The sequence below is a fragment of the Haliotis cracherodii genome, unplaced genomic scaffold (genome assembly GCF_022045235.1).
Source record: "Haliotis cracherodii isolate W230 unplaced genomic scaffold, xgHalCrac1.p SCAF_2, whole genome shotgun sequence".
NCBI lineage: Eukaryota > Metazoa > Mollusca > Gastropoda > Lepetellida > Haliotidae > Haliotis > Haliotis cracherodii.
In genome coordinates this window covers 1,752,608-1,771,493 of record NW_027266275.1, presented here as the reverse complement: position 1 = coordinate 1,771,493, position 18,886 = coordinate 1,752,608, and the positions used below count along the sequence as shown (strand labels likewise).

The window sequence follows — 18,886 nt, the reverse complement described above, 5'->3', positions numbered from 1 at the left end:
ATCTGTCGTACCCAGCTATACTTCATGCTCATGTGGTCTTGCCATAAATCGGTCATATTCATTTTTACTCAGCAGATTATATTTCGGTTCCCCTTGAGACTGTGTGCTCTTCAGGGAGAACAACCTCAATCCGGCGTTTATGACACGGGCGTGACTGAAATCAGACTCCCTGTGCTGTCACCTCGACGGTCTGGTCTCCTGCAGGTTCACTCTCGTCACCACCATGGACGGACATATACGTCTTCTCATCACCGTGGGGATGTCAATTATCGCTACGGTTAGTACCATCATTGTAGATCGGCTCTATGTGTTTGCTTAATGACGTTTTTCCCGATCTTTAATGAATGAAGTATTGGTGTTTTTTTTTATGAAGATCAGTTTATTAAGGGGTGGGATTTATCAAGCTATTTGTTGACCATCAAGTATTGTAAGCATATGATGTGACATGTCTGGTACAGCAAACGCGGGGTGGCTGCTAATGTCGAGGTGACATGATTTATCGACGTTCAGATTTACAACAAACCATCATACATTGATATAGAATTGATGGTTCGCTAGCGGGTGGGTCGGGGTGGCAGCTAAGCTGTGGCCGGGTGGCTAGATGTTTGGATAGGCGGATGGCTGGGTGGTCGGGTGGTCGGGAAGATAGATGGTCAGGTGGCCGGGTAGTTGGGTTGGCAGGTGGTCGGGTGCTCGACTAGCATTGTGATCGGGTGATCGGGTGGTCGGGATGATAGATGGTCGGATGGCCAGGTAGTAGGGTGGCCAGGTGGTCGGCTAACATTGTGGTCGGTAGGTCGGTAGGTCGGTTGGTCGGGTGGTCGGGGAGATAGATGGTCGGGTGGCCGGGTAGTAGGGTGGCTAGGTGGTCGGCTAGCATTGTGGTCGGGTGGTTGGTTGGTCGAGTGGCACGATGGCCGGGTGGTCGGGTAGATGCGTGGTCGGGTGGTCTAGTGGTCGGTGGTCGGTGGTCGGTGGTCGGGGATTAGGATGGCCGGGTAGCTAGATGGTGGTGGGGTGGTGGGGGGTGGGGAGGGTAGGCTGGGTGGTCGGGTTGTTGCGTGGTCGGTAGATGGGTAGTTGGCTAGCATTGAGGTCGGGTGGCCGGGGGTTAGAATGGCCGGTTAACATGGCCGAGTAGGTGGATGGTCGGGTTGTAGGGTGGTCGGGTAACTGGGTTGTCGGGTTGTAGGGTGGTCAGCTATCATTGAAGTCGGGTAGTCGGGGATTGAGATGGCCGGGTAACATGGTGGTCGGGTGGCATGGTGATCGGGTAGTAGGGTGGCTGTATAACCGGGTGGTCTGGCAGTAGGGTAGCTCAGTGGTGGGGTGGTCTGCGGGTGAACGGGTCATCGGGTGGTGTGTGATAGGTGGATTGGTGATCGGGTGGTCGACTGGTGAGCTAGGAAGGGTAACTGTGTGTGCTCATCCTCATCACAAGGTGTCATGTCGACGTGAAAGAACGACGTATTGTCTCCCAGCAACTGACTCCACTGAGTATGCGGCTTCGTATTGATGTTTAATCTTGATTTGGTTTTACTTATTTCTATTTTAGAGTCACGGACAAACAACGAAGACATTAGGCAACCTCACGCTTGTCTGTCCTCCGGGTGAGTAGCTGGTTCTGCACATTACATTCACAGTTGTGTTTTTTGCTGTTGGTTTGAAATTAATATTGTTTTAAACTCACTGGTATAGTTCTCTAAACAAAGAGTTTAACATCCGTCGTGTACAATGTCAATGGAAAGAAAATGTGTTTCTGAATGAGTGAGTCAATGAGTATGGTTTTACGCCGCTTTTAGCAATATTCCAGCAATATCACGGCGTGGGACACCAGATATGGGCTTCACACACTGTACCCATGTCGGGAATCGAACCCGGGTCTTCGGCGTGACGAGCGAATGCTTTAAACACAAGGCTACCCGACCGCCCCGTCTCTGAATAACAAAACCCAAGGTTCAAATGGTTTTGAAAAACTGTAATGGATGCTATCTTCCATGATTATGTGGAGGCCAATGTTGTATTACAGAGATACCCGAGGTATACGCTTTCATAAGACCGGATAAACAAACGACTATTGAAGTCATGCAGATGTCGTGAAACAATATTTACTTACAACAATGTACGTTACTTGATCTCCAGATGTATGGAGTTTTATTGATTCATGTTTTGTTATATCTAAAATCGTGGTCCAATATTTGTTTTCGTTTCTGAGCTGATTAATAAGTGCTTCGTCATATGTGCGAAGGAAAGTTACACTATGTCAATAGAGGACACGCCTAGACTATCTATCACAGCGCATTTTAGCGTGTGTGCAATATACACGTTACCGCTGTTAACGTGTCAAGAATTAATGTCAATATTTGTTGTACTATAATCCTTCCCCGACATAGTATTTTTGTTTGTTTACCGTCGCACTCACCTATAGTCCAGCATATGGCTGCAGTCTGTAAATATTCGAGCTTGGATCAGTCAATCCAGTGGATGATATAATGAGCATGGATCCACGTAATTGGGATACGATGACATGCATCAACCATGTCAGCGAGCCTGATCATTCGACCCCGTTAGTCGCATCTGACGTCAAGCATAGTCGCATCTTGTGACAAGCAGAGATTGCTGAAGACCTTTTCTCACCCGGGTCTTCACGGACCGACTTACCCTGGACCGACGCGTGTATACTTATTCTATGAGGCACAGCCTATTGTTGTTTACGTATACGGCTACGAAAAGTGGGGAAAAAACTATTGTCGAGCTAAAGTAGGAAAATGATATCTCACTTTTTACCATGACACACATGTATTGCATGTTCATTTGTCTGACGCAACGTTTTCAATGTACCAAAACAGTGAAAAAAATATCTCCACTGCATCGGATAACCAAGCGCAGAATCGTTGTCGTAGCGCCGAAAGAGCGGTTTGTGTAGCGCGGGGAGAGTGGGTGGTTTAGCGCAGAGAGAGTGGTGTGTTTGGCACGGAGAGAGTGGGTGGTTTAGCGCGGAAAGAGTGGTGTGTGTGGTACTGAGAGAGTGGATAGTTTAGCGCAGTGAGAGTGGTGTGCGTGGCACTGAGAGAGTGGATAGTTTAGCGCAGTGAGAGTGGTGTGTGTGGCACGGAGAGAGTGGATAGTTTAGCGCAGTGAGAGTGGTGTGTGTGGCACTGAGAGAGTGGATAGTTTAGTGTGGAGAGAGTGGTTTGAGTAACGCGGAGAGAGTGGGTGGTTAAGCGCGGAGAGAGTGGTGTGTGTGGCACTGAGAGAGTGGATAGTTTAGCGTGGAGAGAGTGGTTTGAGTAGCGCGGAGAGAGTGGTGTGTGTGGCACTGAGAGAGTGGATAGTTTAGCGCGGAGAGAGTGGTGTGTGTTGCACTGAGAGAGTGGGTGGTTTAGCGCAGAGATAGCGGTTTGTGTAGCGCGTGGAGAGTGGGTGGTTTAGCGCAGAGAGAGTGGTGTGTGTGGCACTGAGGGAGTGGGTGGTTTAGCGCGGAGAGAGTGGTTTGTGTAGCGCCGGGAGAGTTGGTGGTTTAGCGCGGGGAGCGTGGTTTGTGTAGCGCGGAGAGAGGGGGTGGTTTAGCGCAGTGAGAGTGGTGTGTGTGGCACTGAGAGAGTGGATAGTTTAGCGCGGAGAGAGTGGTGTGTGTTGCACTGAGAGAGTGGGTGGTTTAGCGCAGAGATAGCGGTTTGTGTAGCGCGTGGAGAGTGGGTGGTTTAGCGCAGAGAGAGTGGTGTGTGTGGCACTGAGGGAGTGGGTGGTTTAGCGCGGAGAGAGTGGTTTGTGTAGCGCGGAGAGAGGGGGTGGTTTAGCGCAGTGAGAGTGGTGTGTGTGGCACTGAGAGAGTGGATAGTTTAGCGTGGAGAGAGTGGTTTGAGTAGCGCGGGGAGAGTGGGTGGTTTAGCGCGGAGAGTGTGGTGTGTGTCGCACTGAGAGAGTGGGTGGTTTAGCGCGGAGAGAGTGGTTTGTGTAGCGCCGGGAGAGTTGGTGGTTTAGCGCGGGGAGCGTGGTTTGTGTAGCGCGGAGAGAGGGGGTGGTTTAGCGCAGTGAGAGTGGTGTGTGTGGCACTGAGAGAGTGGATAGTTTAGCGTGGAGAGAGTGGTTTGAGTAGCGCGGGGAGAGTGGGTGGTTTAGCGCGGAGAGTGTGGTGTGTGTCGCACTGAGAGAGTGGGTGGTTTAGCGCAGAGAGAGTGGTGTGTGTGGAACTGAGAGAGTGGGTGGTTTAGCGCAGAGAGAGTGGTTTGTGTAGCGCCGGGAGAGTTGTCCTGAATTGAGTACTTACCACAAAACCACCTAGCGCACAAGCGTTCTCTAACACATATGCGATGTACTAACCTATTAAAATCAAGAAAAAAATAAATTACTCAGCTATTTACGCATTTAAAAAAACACAACCCGTAGAAATACTGACAACCTTTGGAAAAAAATACTGTGTTTCCTAGATATACCTGACATAGGCTTACAGAAATACTTAGTTGTGAATCATACCTTACTCAGCGCAGTTATATGACTTCCTTTGTTATCTTGGTTGGGTACAATGTGTGAAACCCATTTCTGGTGACCCCCGCCGTGATATTGCTTGAATATTGCTAAAAGCGGCGTAAAACGATACTCACTCACTGTTATCTTGGTAGGAGCAAACGTATTGTATTTGTGCGGTGTTACTAAGATACACATGGCGGTGAAATCAAAGGTAGGTTCTAGTATCACGTATAGACTGACTGTATTGTTTACGGTACATTGAGGTATGAATCGAACCACCGATGTGCAAACTGCAAGTGTAAACACCAGGTTTTATGGTATATGCCTCGACACATGTTCTGTCTATCCTCCTGCTCGTAAATCATAGTTTTGGTTTTCTGTTTGTGAGGCCAATTCCAGCCGAGGTTGGGATCACGTTGGCATCAAGAAGTGCTAAAGAGTACATTCCTGTCCATTAAACACTAGATAATCATCTCATTGAGTGCATGTCCGTGCTATTCCCTTTTGCTGTTGTATCTGGTTAGCTGCTCAATGAGAACACTCTGCCCAGAGCTGCCATGCAACCTACCACGGTTGATGTGCTAAATATGCCGTAAAACGCCAACACCATCGAAGAATCCAGATTATCTGCCGATACATTTGGTACAACAGGCAAAACTCATTCAAATTTAACATAGAGTTAAACAGTTAACAGTAAAAGATAACAGTTACTGATAGTTGATATCATTGATATTTACTTCCCAATATCGAACACGTGCGTATACTAAATGGAAAACTAACAATACTGCTAATAAGAGTTATAATTCTGTCCAGGCTGATCACGTGAGGCTGGCGCACACTGTTTTTAATGGTTGTTTCACAAGCATTATGTCATTCAACACCCGCTGTCTATAAATATTATTTGAAATGTTCTGTCTTGCAGGATGGACCTTTTACGGAGCCAGCTGTTACCTCAAAGTATCAAAGGCGATGGAATGGGAGGAAGCAAAGGAACTCTGTGAAAGGTAGACTGAGGGATGTTTTCAACTTTAGAAATATTTATATGGCCTTTGCCCTAAAACACTTTGACCTATCTCAGGCTTATAGCGTCGTCCTGGGGTTTATGTGAGGGTATGTGTGTAGCTGTGCGGTAAATGCAATATATTTTAAACATTATTGCAGACACATTGTCTCAGTTGCATAACACATTATACGAGACAAGTCGAAACAACATCAGGGACAGGGAGGAGTTGATACATTTGTTTTCAACAGAGAACAGTAAGGTTTTGACATACATGTTTTACAACAGAACAAGAGGTTTTGACATATGCGTTTGTATAACAGAGAACAGGGAATGCCTTTGGAGATACACGATGAGGTAGAAAACAAAGCTTTGGCTGATATGGCTGCCGACTGGGACATGTTTTGGGTCGGAGAAAAGATTAATGGTAAGCAACAGCAAGTGTAATTGTCACTTATCCATGTTCTTCACAGATCAGAAAGTAAACCATGTGTGAGATAGTATCCTGTCTTGTGTTTCAATGGTGTGTTGGTATAGCTTTCTGATTAGCCTGCTTCGAATATGAGAACACAAACATAAGATTACAGTATGATCTGACACTTTAACGATCTGTGATGCTGGTAGTTCAATCAGTTTATTCATATATAACTGTAAGGCCACAGGCCCATAGTACAGAATACATGACAATGTGGAAGCGGTTAGGAATGTTACAAGGATTCATTTCTTAATAACATGGCATGATATATAAAGAGAGAGAGATTTTGTATAGCCGTTTTGCTCACATGTGAAATTAAAGAGATAAACTTGTATTTATTTGGATGTACATAGTATTTCTGTTCAATATATTTTTTCCTTAAATTGTCATATTTACAACATACAAGTAGAAAATGAAATTCATCTTCGACAACATTTAAAGAACATTGTTTACATAATCTTAAACATTTGGGTATTTTGTTGTGCCTGCCAACTTCAACCATTAACCTGTGTGAGCTGCATCTAAATTGTGTTAATGATATTCTGCATTTTCTTATATTTACATCAGTTAAATATTTTTCTGCGCATATTTGCATTTTAAAATATCTATAATATTCACATTTGCTAGAAACATCTACAGTAGATCTCCATGTTTGAAAGTACATGTCAAAAAGCGTCTGCCTTATTTTCGATATGAACATGGCATGATTCTCTAAGAAGCATTGGTTTTCCCAGATGTAACCATACCCACATTTATACAGTAGACATTTAACATTGTATGCCCAATTTTGATCTCCATTCTTTTCATACAATAGCATCATATTATAACATTTTTTTGGCAATCTACTTACTGGCATTTTTAGTAATTTTAACCAGTATCGTATGATTTTTAAGTAGTGATATATATACAAGGGCATGCGACCACATTCACCATAGACCATTACGTTAGACGTACTATGTTTAACACCAAGAAATCTTTTGCATGCGTATAAATGTACGGATTCAATTTCTTTAGCCTCTGCAAAACCCCATATTTCTGAACCATAGGAAAGAATAGGAGCTATTTTTGTGTCAAAGATTTTGAAAAAAGATTTATAAGCACACTCGCTAAAATGTTCAAACGTTTGTAAAATGCCCAATAGCATCTTTTTAGCTTGGGTTGCTGCATTACATATATGTCGGTTCCATGATAATTTACTTGAAAATATTACACCAAGATATTTATATGAGGTTTCAGTTTGGAGTAATTGTCCCCGAAAGTACCACTTTTCGTTTTTTGACAGCGTATTTCCTTTGCTAAATACAACAATTTTTGTCTTATCTAGATTAGCATTAAGTTTCCACGTATCACAGTACAATTCTAGCTGATTTATCAAAGTTTGTAAACCTTTCACAGTACTCGAGAACATGATTATATCATCTGCAAATAGTAACATAAATATTTTTATAAGTTCAGGATGTAATTGTATACCATCATCATAATTTCTTTTGATTTGGGCTGCAAGCTCATTAATAAAAAAACAGAACAAAAAAGGGCTTAATACACATCCTTGGCGTACACCAGTATGACATATAAAAGAATCTGAATACATGCCGTTTTGTTTAACACATGATTTAACTTCCTTATAAATACCACATAACAATTTACCCATTTTATTACTGACACCATGTGAATTAAATAGATACCATAACTTATCTCTACAGACTGAATCGAATGCTTTCGAAAAATCTACAAATATAGCATACAATTTTCCACGTTTACGTTGAATATACCTATCTATAAGAGCCTGGAGAATAAACATATTATCAGTGGTTGAGTAACCTTGTCGAAAACCTGCTTGCTCTTCCTCAATCTTATCAAGTGCTTCCGACCACAATACCAAGCGTTTATTAATAATGCTAAGAAATATCTTACTGAATATACTGGTAAGTGTAATCCCCCTATAGTTTTCAACATCAGTCACTGAGCCTTTTTTGTGAATTGGAACGATGGTTCCAAGTGTCCAACCTTTTGGAAAGTAAGAGGTATCCATTATTGTATTGAATAATATTTCCAAATACGACAGGGTATTATCAAGAGCTGGTATAATCGCGTGAACGACTTTAAAACATTGAAACATACAAGTTGCCATCAGCAGAGATGCAGATATGTTAGAACAAGTAAAAATCGGAAATGAATTTCTCCTGATCCAAGATTACTGTAGTTAAGGGCTTTTGGGAAGTTAACATGATGACGTGTTCTCCTGACCTCAGATTCGTGTGCAAATTACTGGGAGGTTTAGTAAACATGGTTAAGGTGTTTCTCCTGACCTCAGATCCCTGTAAGGGCTACTTGGAGGTTTAGTAAACATGGTTAACGTGTTTCTCCTGACCTCAGATCCCTGTCAGGGCTACTGGGAGGTTTAGTAAACATGGTTAACGTGTTTCTCCTGACCTCAGATTCCTGTCAGGGCTACTGGAACGTTTAGTAAACATGGTTAAGGTGTTTCCCCTGACCTCAGATCCCTGTCAGGGCTACTGGGAGGTTTCGTAAACATGGTTAACGTGTTTCTCCTGACCTCAGATTCCTGTCAGGGCTACTGGGACGTTAACGAGCCCCCAGCCAGTGTCAAGGCAGGAGATTGTGCAGCTGTACAGAACGGTCGCTGGAAGGTTGTGCCATGTCAGAGTCGTCTTCCTTTCTTTTGCAAGAATCCATCATGTTTAGAAGGTATGTTACTTTACTTCAGGAGGTATATAACAATATAGCATATGTTCTCTCTATTAACGTAACCTCCCTAATCCAATACACTTTTCCAACACATAACCATAGACGTGTCTGCAAGTCTGCTCAATGAGCAGCCAAACTCCATTCTAGGAATTCAGGCTTCAGTGTATTGTGTGAATTGCAGGTTCTTTCGACTGTGGACGTGGCAGCTGCCTGAACAACAAGTGGAAATGTGACGGCATCAACGACTGCGACAACAACAGGGACGAGATGGACTGCAGTAAGTGTACAGCACTAACTGTAGATACATAAAAAGGAATCCTTTGACGTTCCTTAAGATTGTATGTTTTGATGTATCGTGCAGAGTGTTGTGTGAAGCAAGGGTTGGCCGTGGAGTCTTCCATTGTCTCACAACATTATCTGGATCACCAGCATAAACAAATCAATAAGCAGACATAATTTACACTTGTGGTAATGACACAGAGGCTGTCGCAAATGTGGTCGTGATTGGGCTGCAAAGCAAGTATGTGTTTTCTGCTACTCATCAGAGACATAGGACAGACAGAGGAAACCTGCAGGCACCATGAACAAAATGTACTGCAACTACGTCAGGTGTTACATATATCCACTTAGCATAGATGCAGTGCCACTCAGTAGACGCCTGGGCACTTCTTCGAATTCATGCACATCTTGTGATAGACACTTCAGGAACAATATGTTCAGAAAACTGATATGACACATTGTAAGGTTTTCCTTTGTAAGGCTTACAATAATCTAGCTTTCTTTCACTTTTATATTATACAATAAAAAATGTTAGTTTCTTATAAGGTAACATTTTGTGACATTTCATCGATTATGTTGTAGGTTCCAAATGTACATTTACAAACACCGGCACTAGTGGCAGCATCAACTATTTCAGTGGTTACGCCAACAACGCTTACTGTATGTGGACCATCATCTCTCCTCCTGGGACACAGATTGGTGTCACGGTAGGCAAGAGTTTGTAGTGGTGATGAACTCAGTGCATGTTCTTTAATGCTTTTGTTATGAAATATGGTGAACATGTTGGTGCAGTGTGCAGCTTAGGATCGCCGGGTACCTTTTGTTATCGGGCAAAGTGGAGATGGGTGGCATGAGTGATTTCCATCCTGGTGTTTTGCATCTTTCAGTTCCGCTCTGTGCGCCTGGAAGACAAGGTGGATTTGCTGGAAGTGAGGGTTGGAGGTCAGACGATTCAGGATACCCGGGTGTTGGAGACACTGACAGGCAGTCTGGATAACAAGGTCATCTACAGCACCAACAACATGATGCTGCTGCGTCTAACATCTGACTCTTCCGTTACAAACTTTGGTTTCGACCTCACCTGGTCCTCGTGTAAGTCTTGTGTGGATAATACGTCAAGGATTTGTGCAGCAATGTGTATAGCATTCACACTACCTAATGATTTATGTAATACTTGCGAGATCAACTGTACCAGAATTCTGAATTCTGTTCACAGCATCCAGTGCCCTCTCTACGGACGTCCGCCCTATCACAGCTGGGTCATCGTGGACAGACTTGACGTCCCCATTCTTCCCCAGCACCCCGCCGAGCGGCTTCCGACTGGAGTGGTTGGTGTCCAGCTCAGACAATACAATTGTCACTCTCATGGTAAATTTGATCACATACACAACAAAATCATCAACTTAATATGTAAACGGTGTGTACGTCGGTGGATTGCGTTCAAGTTATTTCAAAAGGAAATGATGAAGCACAGTTTTATCATTTTGGATAAGAAAATAAACAATATCTATTTCAGCATGATAATGGTGAACAAGTTCGTCTGAAGGAAATCAAGGACATTATTAAAAAATTATATATATATATATATATATATATATATGTATATATATTGTTTTGTTCAGGTGGAGGAAGTTGACCTCGCCCCTGACTGGATGTTGATGGTGTACAATGGTGAAGGGTATGACGATACTCTGCTGATGGCCTCCAGGCGTGCGGATCTCTCTTCACCAGCCATCTATTTCTCCACCGCCAGTAAAATACGGATTATCCTGAAAGGGAAAGACACATCTGGTGGAGGACGTGGCATCAAACTAAGGGTTAAGAATGGTAGGTTGTGTCCAGGGTCACATTAAACATTGTGTGCATATCATTGAGTACTGTAGGCGTATACTACATTCACGACAATTGAATCTATTATCTACTCTATATCCGTATTCTGCAGGATGCATGGTTGAGACACGAGCAGGTAATGGCACAATAGACACAGCATTGATTCAGTCATGTTCTAACCAAGAAGTAAACTCTAAATCTATGTGAAATTCATCTGCAGGATGCAACGTTGAGATACGAGCAGCTAGTGGCACAGTGACCTCACCTGGATTCAGGAAGAAGAGGTACCCGACCTCAGTGACCTGTTCCTGGAAGATTCAGGCCCCGAGTGATGCAAGCAGGAACCTCATGGTCAAGTTCCTCTACCTTGTTCTGGAGACCGTTGGCAAGGATCTGATTGAGGTACGCCCTTCTTATATTGAAATTGATTGCACTTTGCTTTGGAAATAGCAAATATTGTAAAATAATAACTATACAATGACACATTTTTTGTGAACATGGATGGGACGTATGTACTTTTTCAAAACCATAATTAAAGTTTTCACTATACGCCAGATATACAATGGTTCAGACGGATCCGCTGGAGTCCTCCATGCAGGCAGCGGGTACACAGGGGATCTAACGTCCTCACTTCCCAGCGTCAATGGAGGCAACACTCTCTACATTAGGTTCAAGTCTAGCCTCATTCAGGACAAAGGAGGTTTCCAGTTTGAGTTCTCAATAGGTGAGCATCATTTACAAACATTACGTTTCTTACACACCTGATGGCGAGAAACACATTTGTGAGAGCTGATTGGCTACTCATATGGTGATGACCTAGGTCAGATAATGACGAACTACTTTGCTGAAAGTAATTCATTGATGAGTTCCTCTTGCTCCAGTCAAATTCACGTACCTCTATTTACCTAGTTTGGATTATAATCATCACCTTGATCATTTTCAAATGTTTTCACAACGATCTTGAGAATAGACAAAATATCGATTCGATACTAAAATGTTGCGATTTCAATTAATTGTCCCGCACATTCTAGAAGAAAATATTCATGCTTTAGACTGTTGAATTGCCTCATAGTTACGAAGAAAAAGATAATCTGCTTTTGTAGCTGTAGTTGAAAAATCATATATCTAATCTCTACCTTGCGTTCCCCAAAACTGTGCATGCATTCCCCACAGTGTGAATCACATACCAAGTTTTGGAGATTTCTTTAAACAACATTGACCCTTAATTTGTATTTTGCTAGATTGCCTGGCGGTCCCTGATTCGGAAAATATGGTAAAAACATCATCCGCTACATCCTATCTCAGCTCCGTGACTGTCAACTGCATCGCTGGATACTCGTTCGAACAGGAGGAATATCAAAAAGATACTGTTTCTTTCGTATGTGAGAAAGGAGGAAAATGGGACAAACCAAGATACCCCACCTGTCAGGGTAAGTAACACTGTTTGGATAAGTAACATTGTGGTGTCAGTGTTGGTAACCCTATAACACATAGTACCTGTCAGAGGTGGTAGTGAGTGAGTGACTATGGTTTTACGCCGCTTTTTTAGCAATATTCCAGCAATATCACGGCGGGGGACACCAGAAATGGGCTTCACACATTGTACCCATGTCGGGAATCGAACCCTGGTCTTCGGCGTGACGAGCGAACGCTTTAACCACTAGACTACCCGACTGCCCGTCAGAGGTGGTAGCTCTATGAGACATTACCTATCGGAGAAGGCAGCCCTATCACACATTATACCTGTCAGAATAGATATCTCTATGACACATGGTGTCTATCAGAGTAGGATTCAGCAACGCATGATTGTCGTAATTGGCGAATGATTAGATTGGGTGGTCAGGTTCGCTGACTTGGTTCATGCATGAAGTAGAAGTTTAGAAAACGTAGTTCCTGCTTGGAGACCTCCATTGCACATTTTGTTACCAATGTATCTGATTGGTGTGTCGCATCAATAACACTTTTGATTAAGTGGTAAATTGTCTCATTCGCGTCAGCATGTCTTGACGTCTGCAAGATATCTTTCCAGCGTCAATGTTTGTTTACCGGGTCTATTGCAGTGGTATACTGTGGAGCCCCGGATGCTATTGAGTTTGGGTTCGTGAGGAACTACAGTGGCAACGTTACTTATAACAGTACAGCTGTCTATGAATGCTACAGTGGCTTCACGATGAAAGGGACACCGGAAGTGACGTGCAGTACACCCGGAAAGTGGGTGACGCTACCCACGTGTGAATGTACGTATCTGTCGAAATGATGCATAATGTTTGACTAATAACAACAAATCTTTGTTTGACACATCTTTGCACATCGTTCTACAGTTAGGTGACATTTCGTTGTAAATATTTGCATCTATACGAACAACATTCATTGACAAATTCATTGATATGGTACCTACTTCAATTCTGCAGGTTGACAGGGAAGTATCGTTACAATAGCCAGTGTACACAACATTGACTAATATCATTTCATAATACATAACTGATGCAGCATGTTCAAGCCCGTTTGCTACACCTTAACCTATTGACGCAGCTCACTACAATGCAAATGATCCCGTGTTCCCCTCAGCTGCCAAGTGTGGTCCAGCTCCTCCTGTGACAGATGCTACGTCCAACATCATCACCAACACAGAAGCAACCTCCTACGGGGCAATCGTGGAATACACGTGCAGGGCCGGCTATGAGATTAAAGGATCATCCCGCAGACTCTGCAACACCACCAACACGTGGACCAATACCGCCCCCACTTGTGAGAGTAAGTACAGAGTATAGCAATACCGCCCCCACTTGTGAGATTAAGTAGAGAGTATAGCAATACTGCCCCCACTTGTGGGAGTAAGTACAGAGTATAGCAATACCGCCCCCACTTGTGAGAGTGAGTACAGAATATAGCAATACCGCCCCCACTTGTGAGAGTAAGTACAGAGTATATCAATACCGCCCTCTTTTGTGAGAGTAATTACAGAGTATATCAATACCGCCCCCACTTGTGAGAGTAAGTACAGAGTATAGCAATACCAGCCCCACTTGTGAGAGTAAGTACAGAGTATAGCAATACCGCCCCCACTTGTGAGAGTAAGTACAGAGAATAGCAATACCAGCCCCACTTATGAGAGTAAGTACGGAGTATATCAATACTGCCCCCACTTGTGAGAGTAAGTACAGAGTATATCAATACCGCCACCTCTTGTGAGAGTATGTACAGAGTATAGCAATACCGACCCCACTTGTAACAGTACGTACGGAGTATATCAATACCGCCCTCACTTGTGAGAGTATGTACAGAGTATATCAATACTGCCCCCACTTGTAACAGTACGTACGTGGTATATGAATACCGCCCTCACTTGTGAGAGTAAGTACAGAGTATATCAATACCGCCACCACTTGTGAGAGTAAGTACAGAGTATAGCAATACCGCCCCCACTTGTGAGAGTAAGTACAGAGTATAGCAATACCGCCCCCACTTGTGACAGTAAGTACGGAGTATATCAATACTGCCCCCACTTGTAACAGTACGTACGGAGTATATCAATACCGCCCTCACTTGTGAGAGTAAGTACAGATTATATCAATACCGCCCTCACTTGTGAGAGTAAGTACAGTGAATATCAACGCAGCCACCACTTGTGAGTGTAGGTACAGAGTATATCAATACTGCCCCCACTTGTGAGAGTAAGTACAAGGTATATCAATACCGCCCTTGGTTCTGACAGTGAGTACAGAGTATATCAATACCGCCCCACTTGCAATAGTAAGTACAGGGTATATCAATACCGCCCCCACTAGTGAGAGTAAGTACAGAGTATATCTATACCGCCACCACTTGTGAGAGTAAGTACAGAGTACATCAATACCGCCCCCACTTGTGAGAGTAAGTACAGAGTACATCAATACCGCCCCCACTTGTGAGAGTAAGTAATTGTATATCAATACTGCCTCCACTTATGACAGTAAGCATATCAGAAGCGTCCTTACATGGGAACGTAATATTGACTATGTCGACAGACAAATACTGGAACGTTCACGTCAAGCCGTGTCAGTATTTACCGCTGGTGTGTATAGATTATGACATTTCAACACTATCTGAAGCTGCAGTGGGAATATCTCCCCATATTTTATGCAAGTACCTGTTCCCCAGTGATTTCTAAATTGAGAAGCAAATGTTAATACAGAACTGAATAGTGACATCAGTAAACGACTACAGAGGTGTTCAATGAATAATATATATATATAGTTTTGAGTTTCTAGTTTAAAAGGCAACAACACAATGGTTACAATAAGTGGTAGCAGCAGTAAGTAACAAGTCCTCATATTGACAATGTAAGTGCACTCACGAATGTTCAGAATTTTGTCTCCGTGGATGTTTTGAAACAGCCGTGAGTACGGTATAGTGTTGGGAACTGGCAGGAACTTAGAGTTTTCAAAGTCGTGTCTATTCCGAGCTTGGCAAGAAGAGAAGATTCGATCCTTCGAATCGCCCTCTTCTTACACTTGTATGGGTACAGACATCTTTCTAGATACTATTTCATCCTGAAACTTCTCAAATGATTAAGGCTGCCATATCCATGTATACACGGGTGGTGACTCAAAACTCGTAACGTAGAGAGCACACGTCTTTTCATTAGCACTTCAACCATTTGTTGCGATTGATACTTACTACAATACATTTAGCACAGTCATTACTGCCACTTTTGTTATCTTTGATAATACCCATAGACCAGTTTGTAAGTATTTAAGGGTAATGGGAAAGTGATCACTGGTGAAGCCAAAACATAAGCTTCAGCATATAAACACCACGCATTGTCACGTGTCAACAGGTGCGAGTTTATCAACTGCACAATGATGCCAAATCAACTGGAACAAACTAAATCAGAACCACATTATCAATACAGCTGTTTTGCTGTACGTGATCAGTAAAAACAAACCACGGAGTAAAAGAAGAAAGGTCAAGGCAGGGAATCTGGGGCGAAAAAATGACCTTCACACGAAAGTTGTTCTTGGTGAAATGTAATTTGAGCGATACGAGAGGCACATCACAATATCATCTAAAACGTCTTCATCACTGTTTACAATATAGAGTACCACATTCCTGACAACTAATCACTGTCCAGATACAATGCATTTGGCTTCTAACGAATCTCAACAGGAATAAGGTAATACAGTTGCAATCATTGTTTAACAATACAATGCCTTATAGCGCTAATCACCGAATATTGGTCATTTCCAATACATTTAGACATGCCACACGTTGTCACAATCTGATTATTGATGTAAATCAAGGTATATCTTATATCTGTTTTTCAGGAATAAAATGTCCTCTTCCACAAGTTACAATGGGATCACTGAACGTGAACAAGCCAGCAGATTTCGAGGACAAGGTGACCTTGACGTGTTCCGACGGCTACTGGGCCTCCACAACAAACACAACAAACGCCCTCCTTACCTGTAACGCGAACGGCGCGTTTGATGACGTCACGTGTGTGGGTGTGTATGGGGATACCGTTATCTTGTGACAATGGTACTGATGAAAACAAAAAATAACATCTGTGTTCATCCATATTAAGTTACACGGGAATGCGAATATTCCAACAAGCAGACAGGCACACATATTTGAACGTACTGAAACAAGATGCAACGCAAATATAAAAACCACTGAATCAAATTCAAGGGACCAATGATCGAACACATACTGTCTGAAGCACAATCATATATTTATTTCATCCTATGAGAAAGATATATATACTCCGTACTATGTTTTGTTCCCACAAATGCTTCCGTTGGTCAGAAGTTAAGAATACCTAGAATACCTACCATTGTTACTCCTCATTTCTTGGACAGTTACGGGGTCACACTATATCAACACTTACAACCCGTATCTGTCAACAAAGGTATTTATTGCATGTGAGGCCTCCGTTCCATATACAAAAGAGTTACAAATAAGTAGTGTTACATATTTGGATAAATACTCATGTTTAACAATTTGTTTCTGAGGAAATTTGCATTTTTAACATATATAACCAGTTTGAATATGACAGCAGCATCTTTCGAAGAAAGAAGAGAAATAAGGTACAGGATAATTTCACAGATAGCGTTTTGGTATAAACTTTTTTTCTTAGGTCACAATAATAAGGACAGACAAAAGTCAAATGAATTTCATTTTCTATAGCTGAATGACATAATGGGCACAGCCTCTTCGACTTTTCAGTGGACATTTTTCTTCCTTCATTTATCATGAGATCTAACAATCCATCACGGTGCCTAAATTGAATAAATGGCCTTCGAAGGGTTCTTGATGTTAATGTATATAAGTATGTTTCTGGTTGAATAACACTCTCTTAGGTTCTATACAAGTCATACTTTGAACTGTTAATACAAAGCCTGGATGTGATGCCCATATGATGCCCATGTCATGTAAATGTACATTCTTCAATTCAACATGTTCTTTCAACAAGCGTCTCTTTCCTAATTAGGTGAGCGAGTTTAATTATCATTGGAACACTACGTCAGTTATATTACAACGTGTCAGATGATGTGTGTGATGAGGAGGGGGAAAGAGGGAGGACAGGGAGTGGGGAAGGCGTGATGAAGCTCTTGAACATTTACCACTTTGGAAAAAGAACAGACCTGTGATGACAAATCCAGAAACATATGTTCGTTCACAGGTGTCTAGCATTGCTAAGGGACACAACCCTTCCTTATTACAGAGCTCCTATAAAATGTGACAAGCAGACCTTGCACAGAGACATCAGTTAGTTTTGACAGTGAACTCTTCCTGCACATCATTCATATTGTACCATGCAGAAGCTGGCCATCAAGGAAGCCGACCCAATTCTAGACATGCGTAAAAACTTATGTAATCCTAAATAAACTGAAAGAAAATGTTGGAAAAATGTTTTGTCAGTTCTCAGCTATACCAAGACGACTCTATGCCTTGATGATCTGTCAAGAGCATCACACATTCCTCACCAGAGTATACGTATGTCAGTACCTTCGGACAAAGATTGGTCAGAATCAATCCCTTGTGAAAAAACCAGCAGACACAACGTCAATTCAATTCAGCACAACGAAGCATTCATACATACAAACTCTACATCTCTTCTGCAATCCATCAACTTCAGGTATATGTATGCTGCTACCCCTTGCAGAAAACCTGCTGACCCCGAGTCCCCGAGTCCATTGTACAATTCCGATTATGTCATTGAGGAATTGTGTATGAGTCCCCATCAAATAGTGATGAGACCAGGTATTCGCAAAAAACATTTTATTACATTGCGAAATTATTAGATATATATTGATGACTTTTTCTTCTATTTCTGACATAACATTTTTTTATTTTTATTGCACATTAGCATAATCAAGCATGTGCATTCATAAATCATACTGCAACAAGACACCTAGGAATTCTGGAACAAGAACGCAGTGAAAACGTATATACACTCATGTGCGGAAACATAACATTTTCGTACCTCATATTGCTATACATGTCTTTCACGGGATGACATTTTTTGTTCAAAGGGAATATTAATGTTCATTGCTTGTTTCGAAACAGCATAATTCCATTTGTGACCTGTTCACTTCAGATGCTGATGAGTGTCCTGGTTCTCCTTGTGATGCCTCCTCCCAGAGGTGTGAGAACACTGTCGGCTCCTACAGGTGTGTGTGCAGGCAGGGCTATAGGCCTGGAGACAGAATATCATGTGAAGGTTCGTGCCCATTTAGGAATGTACACGATTTAGTTACTTCGTACCATTGAAGGTTTTTGAAAACATTGCTATTTAGTGGACATGTGTAAATGTGAGTCTCAAACATCTCAACCGTGTTTCATTTCAAGCATTTGCTGCTTATATGTGAAACCAACATGTCTTCATTTTTCCATTTCCTTGACCGAATGCGTTATTGTCACCGACAGCGATTACATGTTGCGTGTGTTGGTATGTATCCTAGTGTCGAAAGTCCTACAGATTCAACTACTAAAACAATACAAGTACGAGCCTAGGAGCCCGAGTCCTATCTGTGTGGCCCTGCTATACTATGTACACCTTGTCCCAGTCGTATATGTTTTAGCGTGTCACTAAGATAATGAATATCATGCATTTTGCCCGTATGGTATTAGTCATAAGT

The 18,886-nt window shown here is 42.4% G+C and overlaps 1 protein-coding gene across 1 annotated transcript in view; it reads left to right on the top strand.

Annotated features, from left to right (window-relative positions):
* Positions 1 to 223: 223 nt before the first annotated feature.
* The window catches only part of LOC139469396 (uncharacterized), a 79,128-nt gene continuing 60,465 nt past the window's right edge, over positions 224 to 18,886 (top strand). Inside the window, 17 exon segments of the mRNA XM_071251561.1 lie at positions 224 to 277; positions 1,556 to 1,610; positions 5,393 to 5,474; positions 5,794 to 5,897; positions 8,508 to 8,654; positions 8,836 to 8,931; positions 9,516 to 9,640; positions 9,821 to 10,025; positions 10,150 to 10,301; positions 10,556 to 10,760; positions 10,984 to 11,165; positions 11,319 to 11,487; positions 12,005 to 12,193; positions 12,824 to 13,000; positions 13,332 to 13,517; positions 16,070 to 16,249; positions 18,346 to 18,468. Of these exon segments, the coding sequence (XP_071107662.1) occupies positions 224 to 277; positions 1,556 to 1,610; positions 5,393 to 5,474; positions 5,794 to 5,897; positions 8,508 to 8,654; positions 8,836 to 8,931; positions 9,516 to 9,640; positions 9,821 to 10,025; positions 10,150 to 10,301; positions 10,556 to 10,760; positions 10,984 to 11,165; positions 11,319 to 11,487; positions 12,005 to 12,193; positions 12,824 to 13,000; positions 13,332 to 13,517; positions 16,070 to 16,249; positions 18,346 to 18,468 (2,431 nt within the window).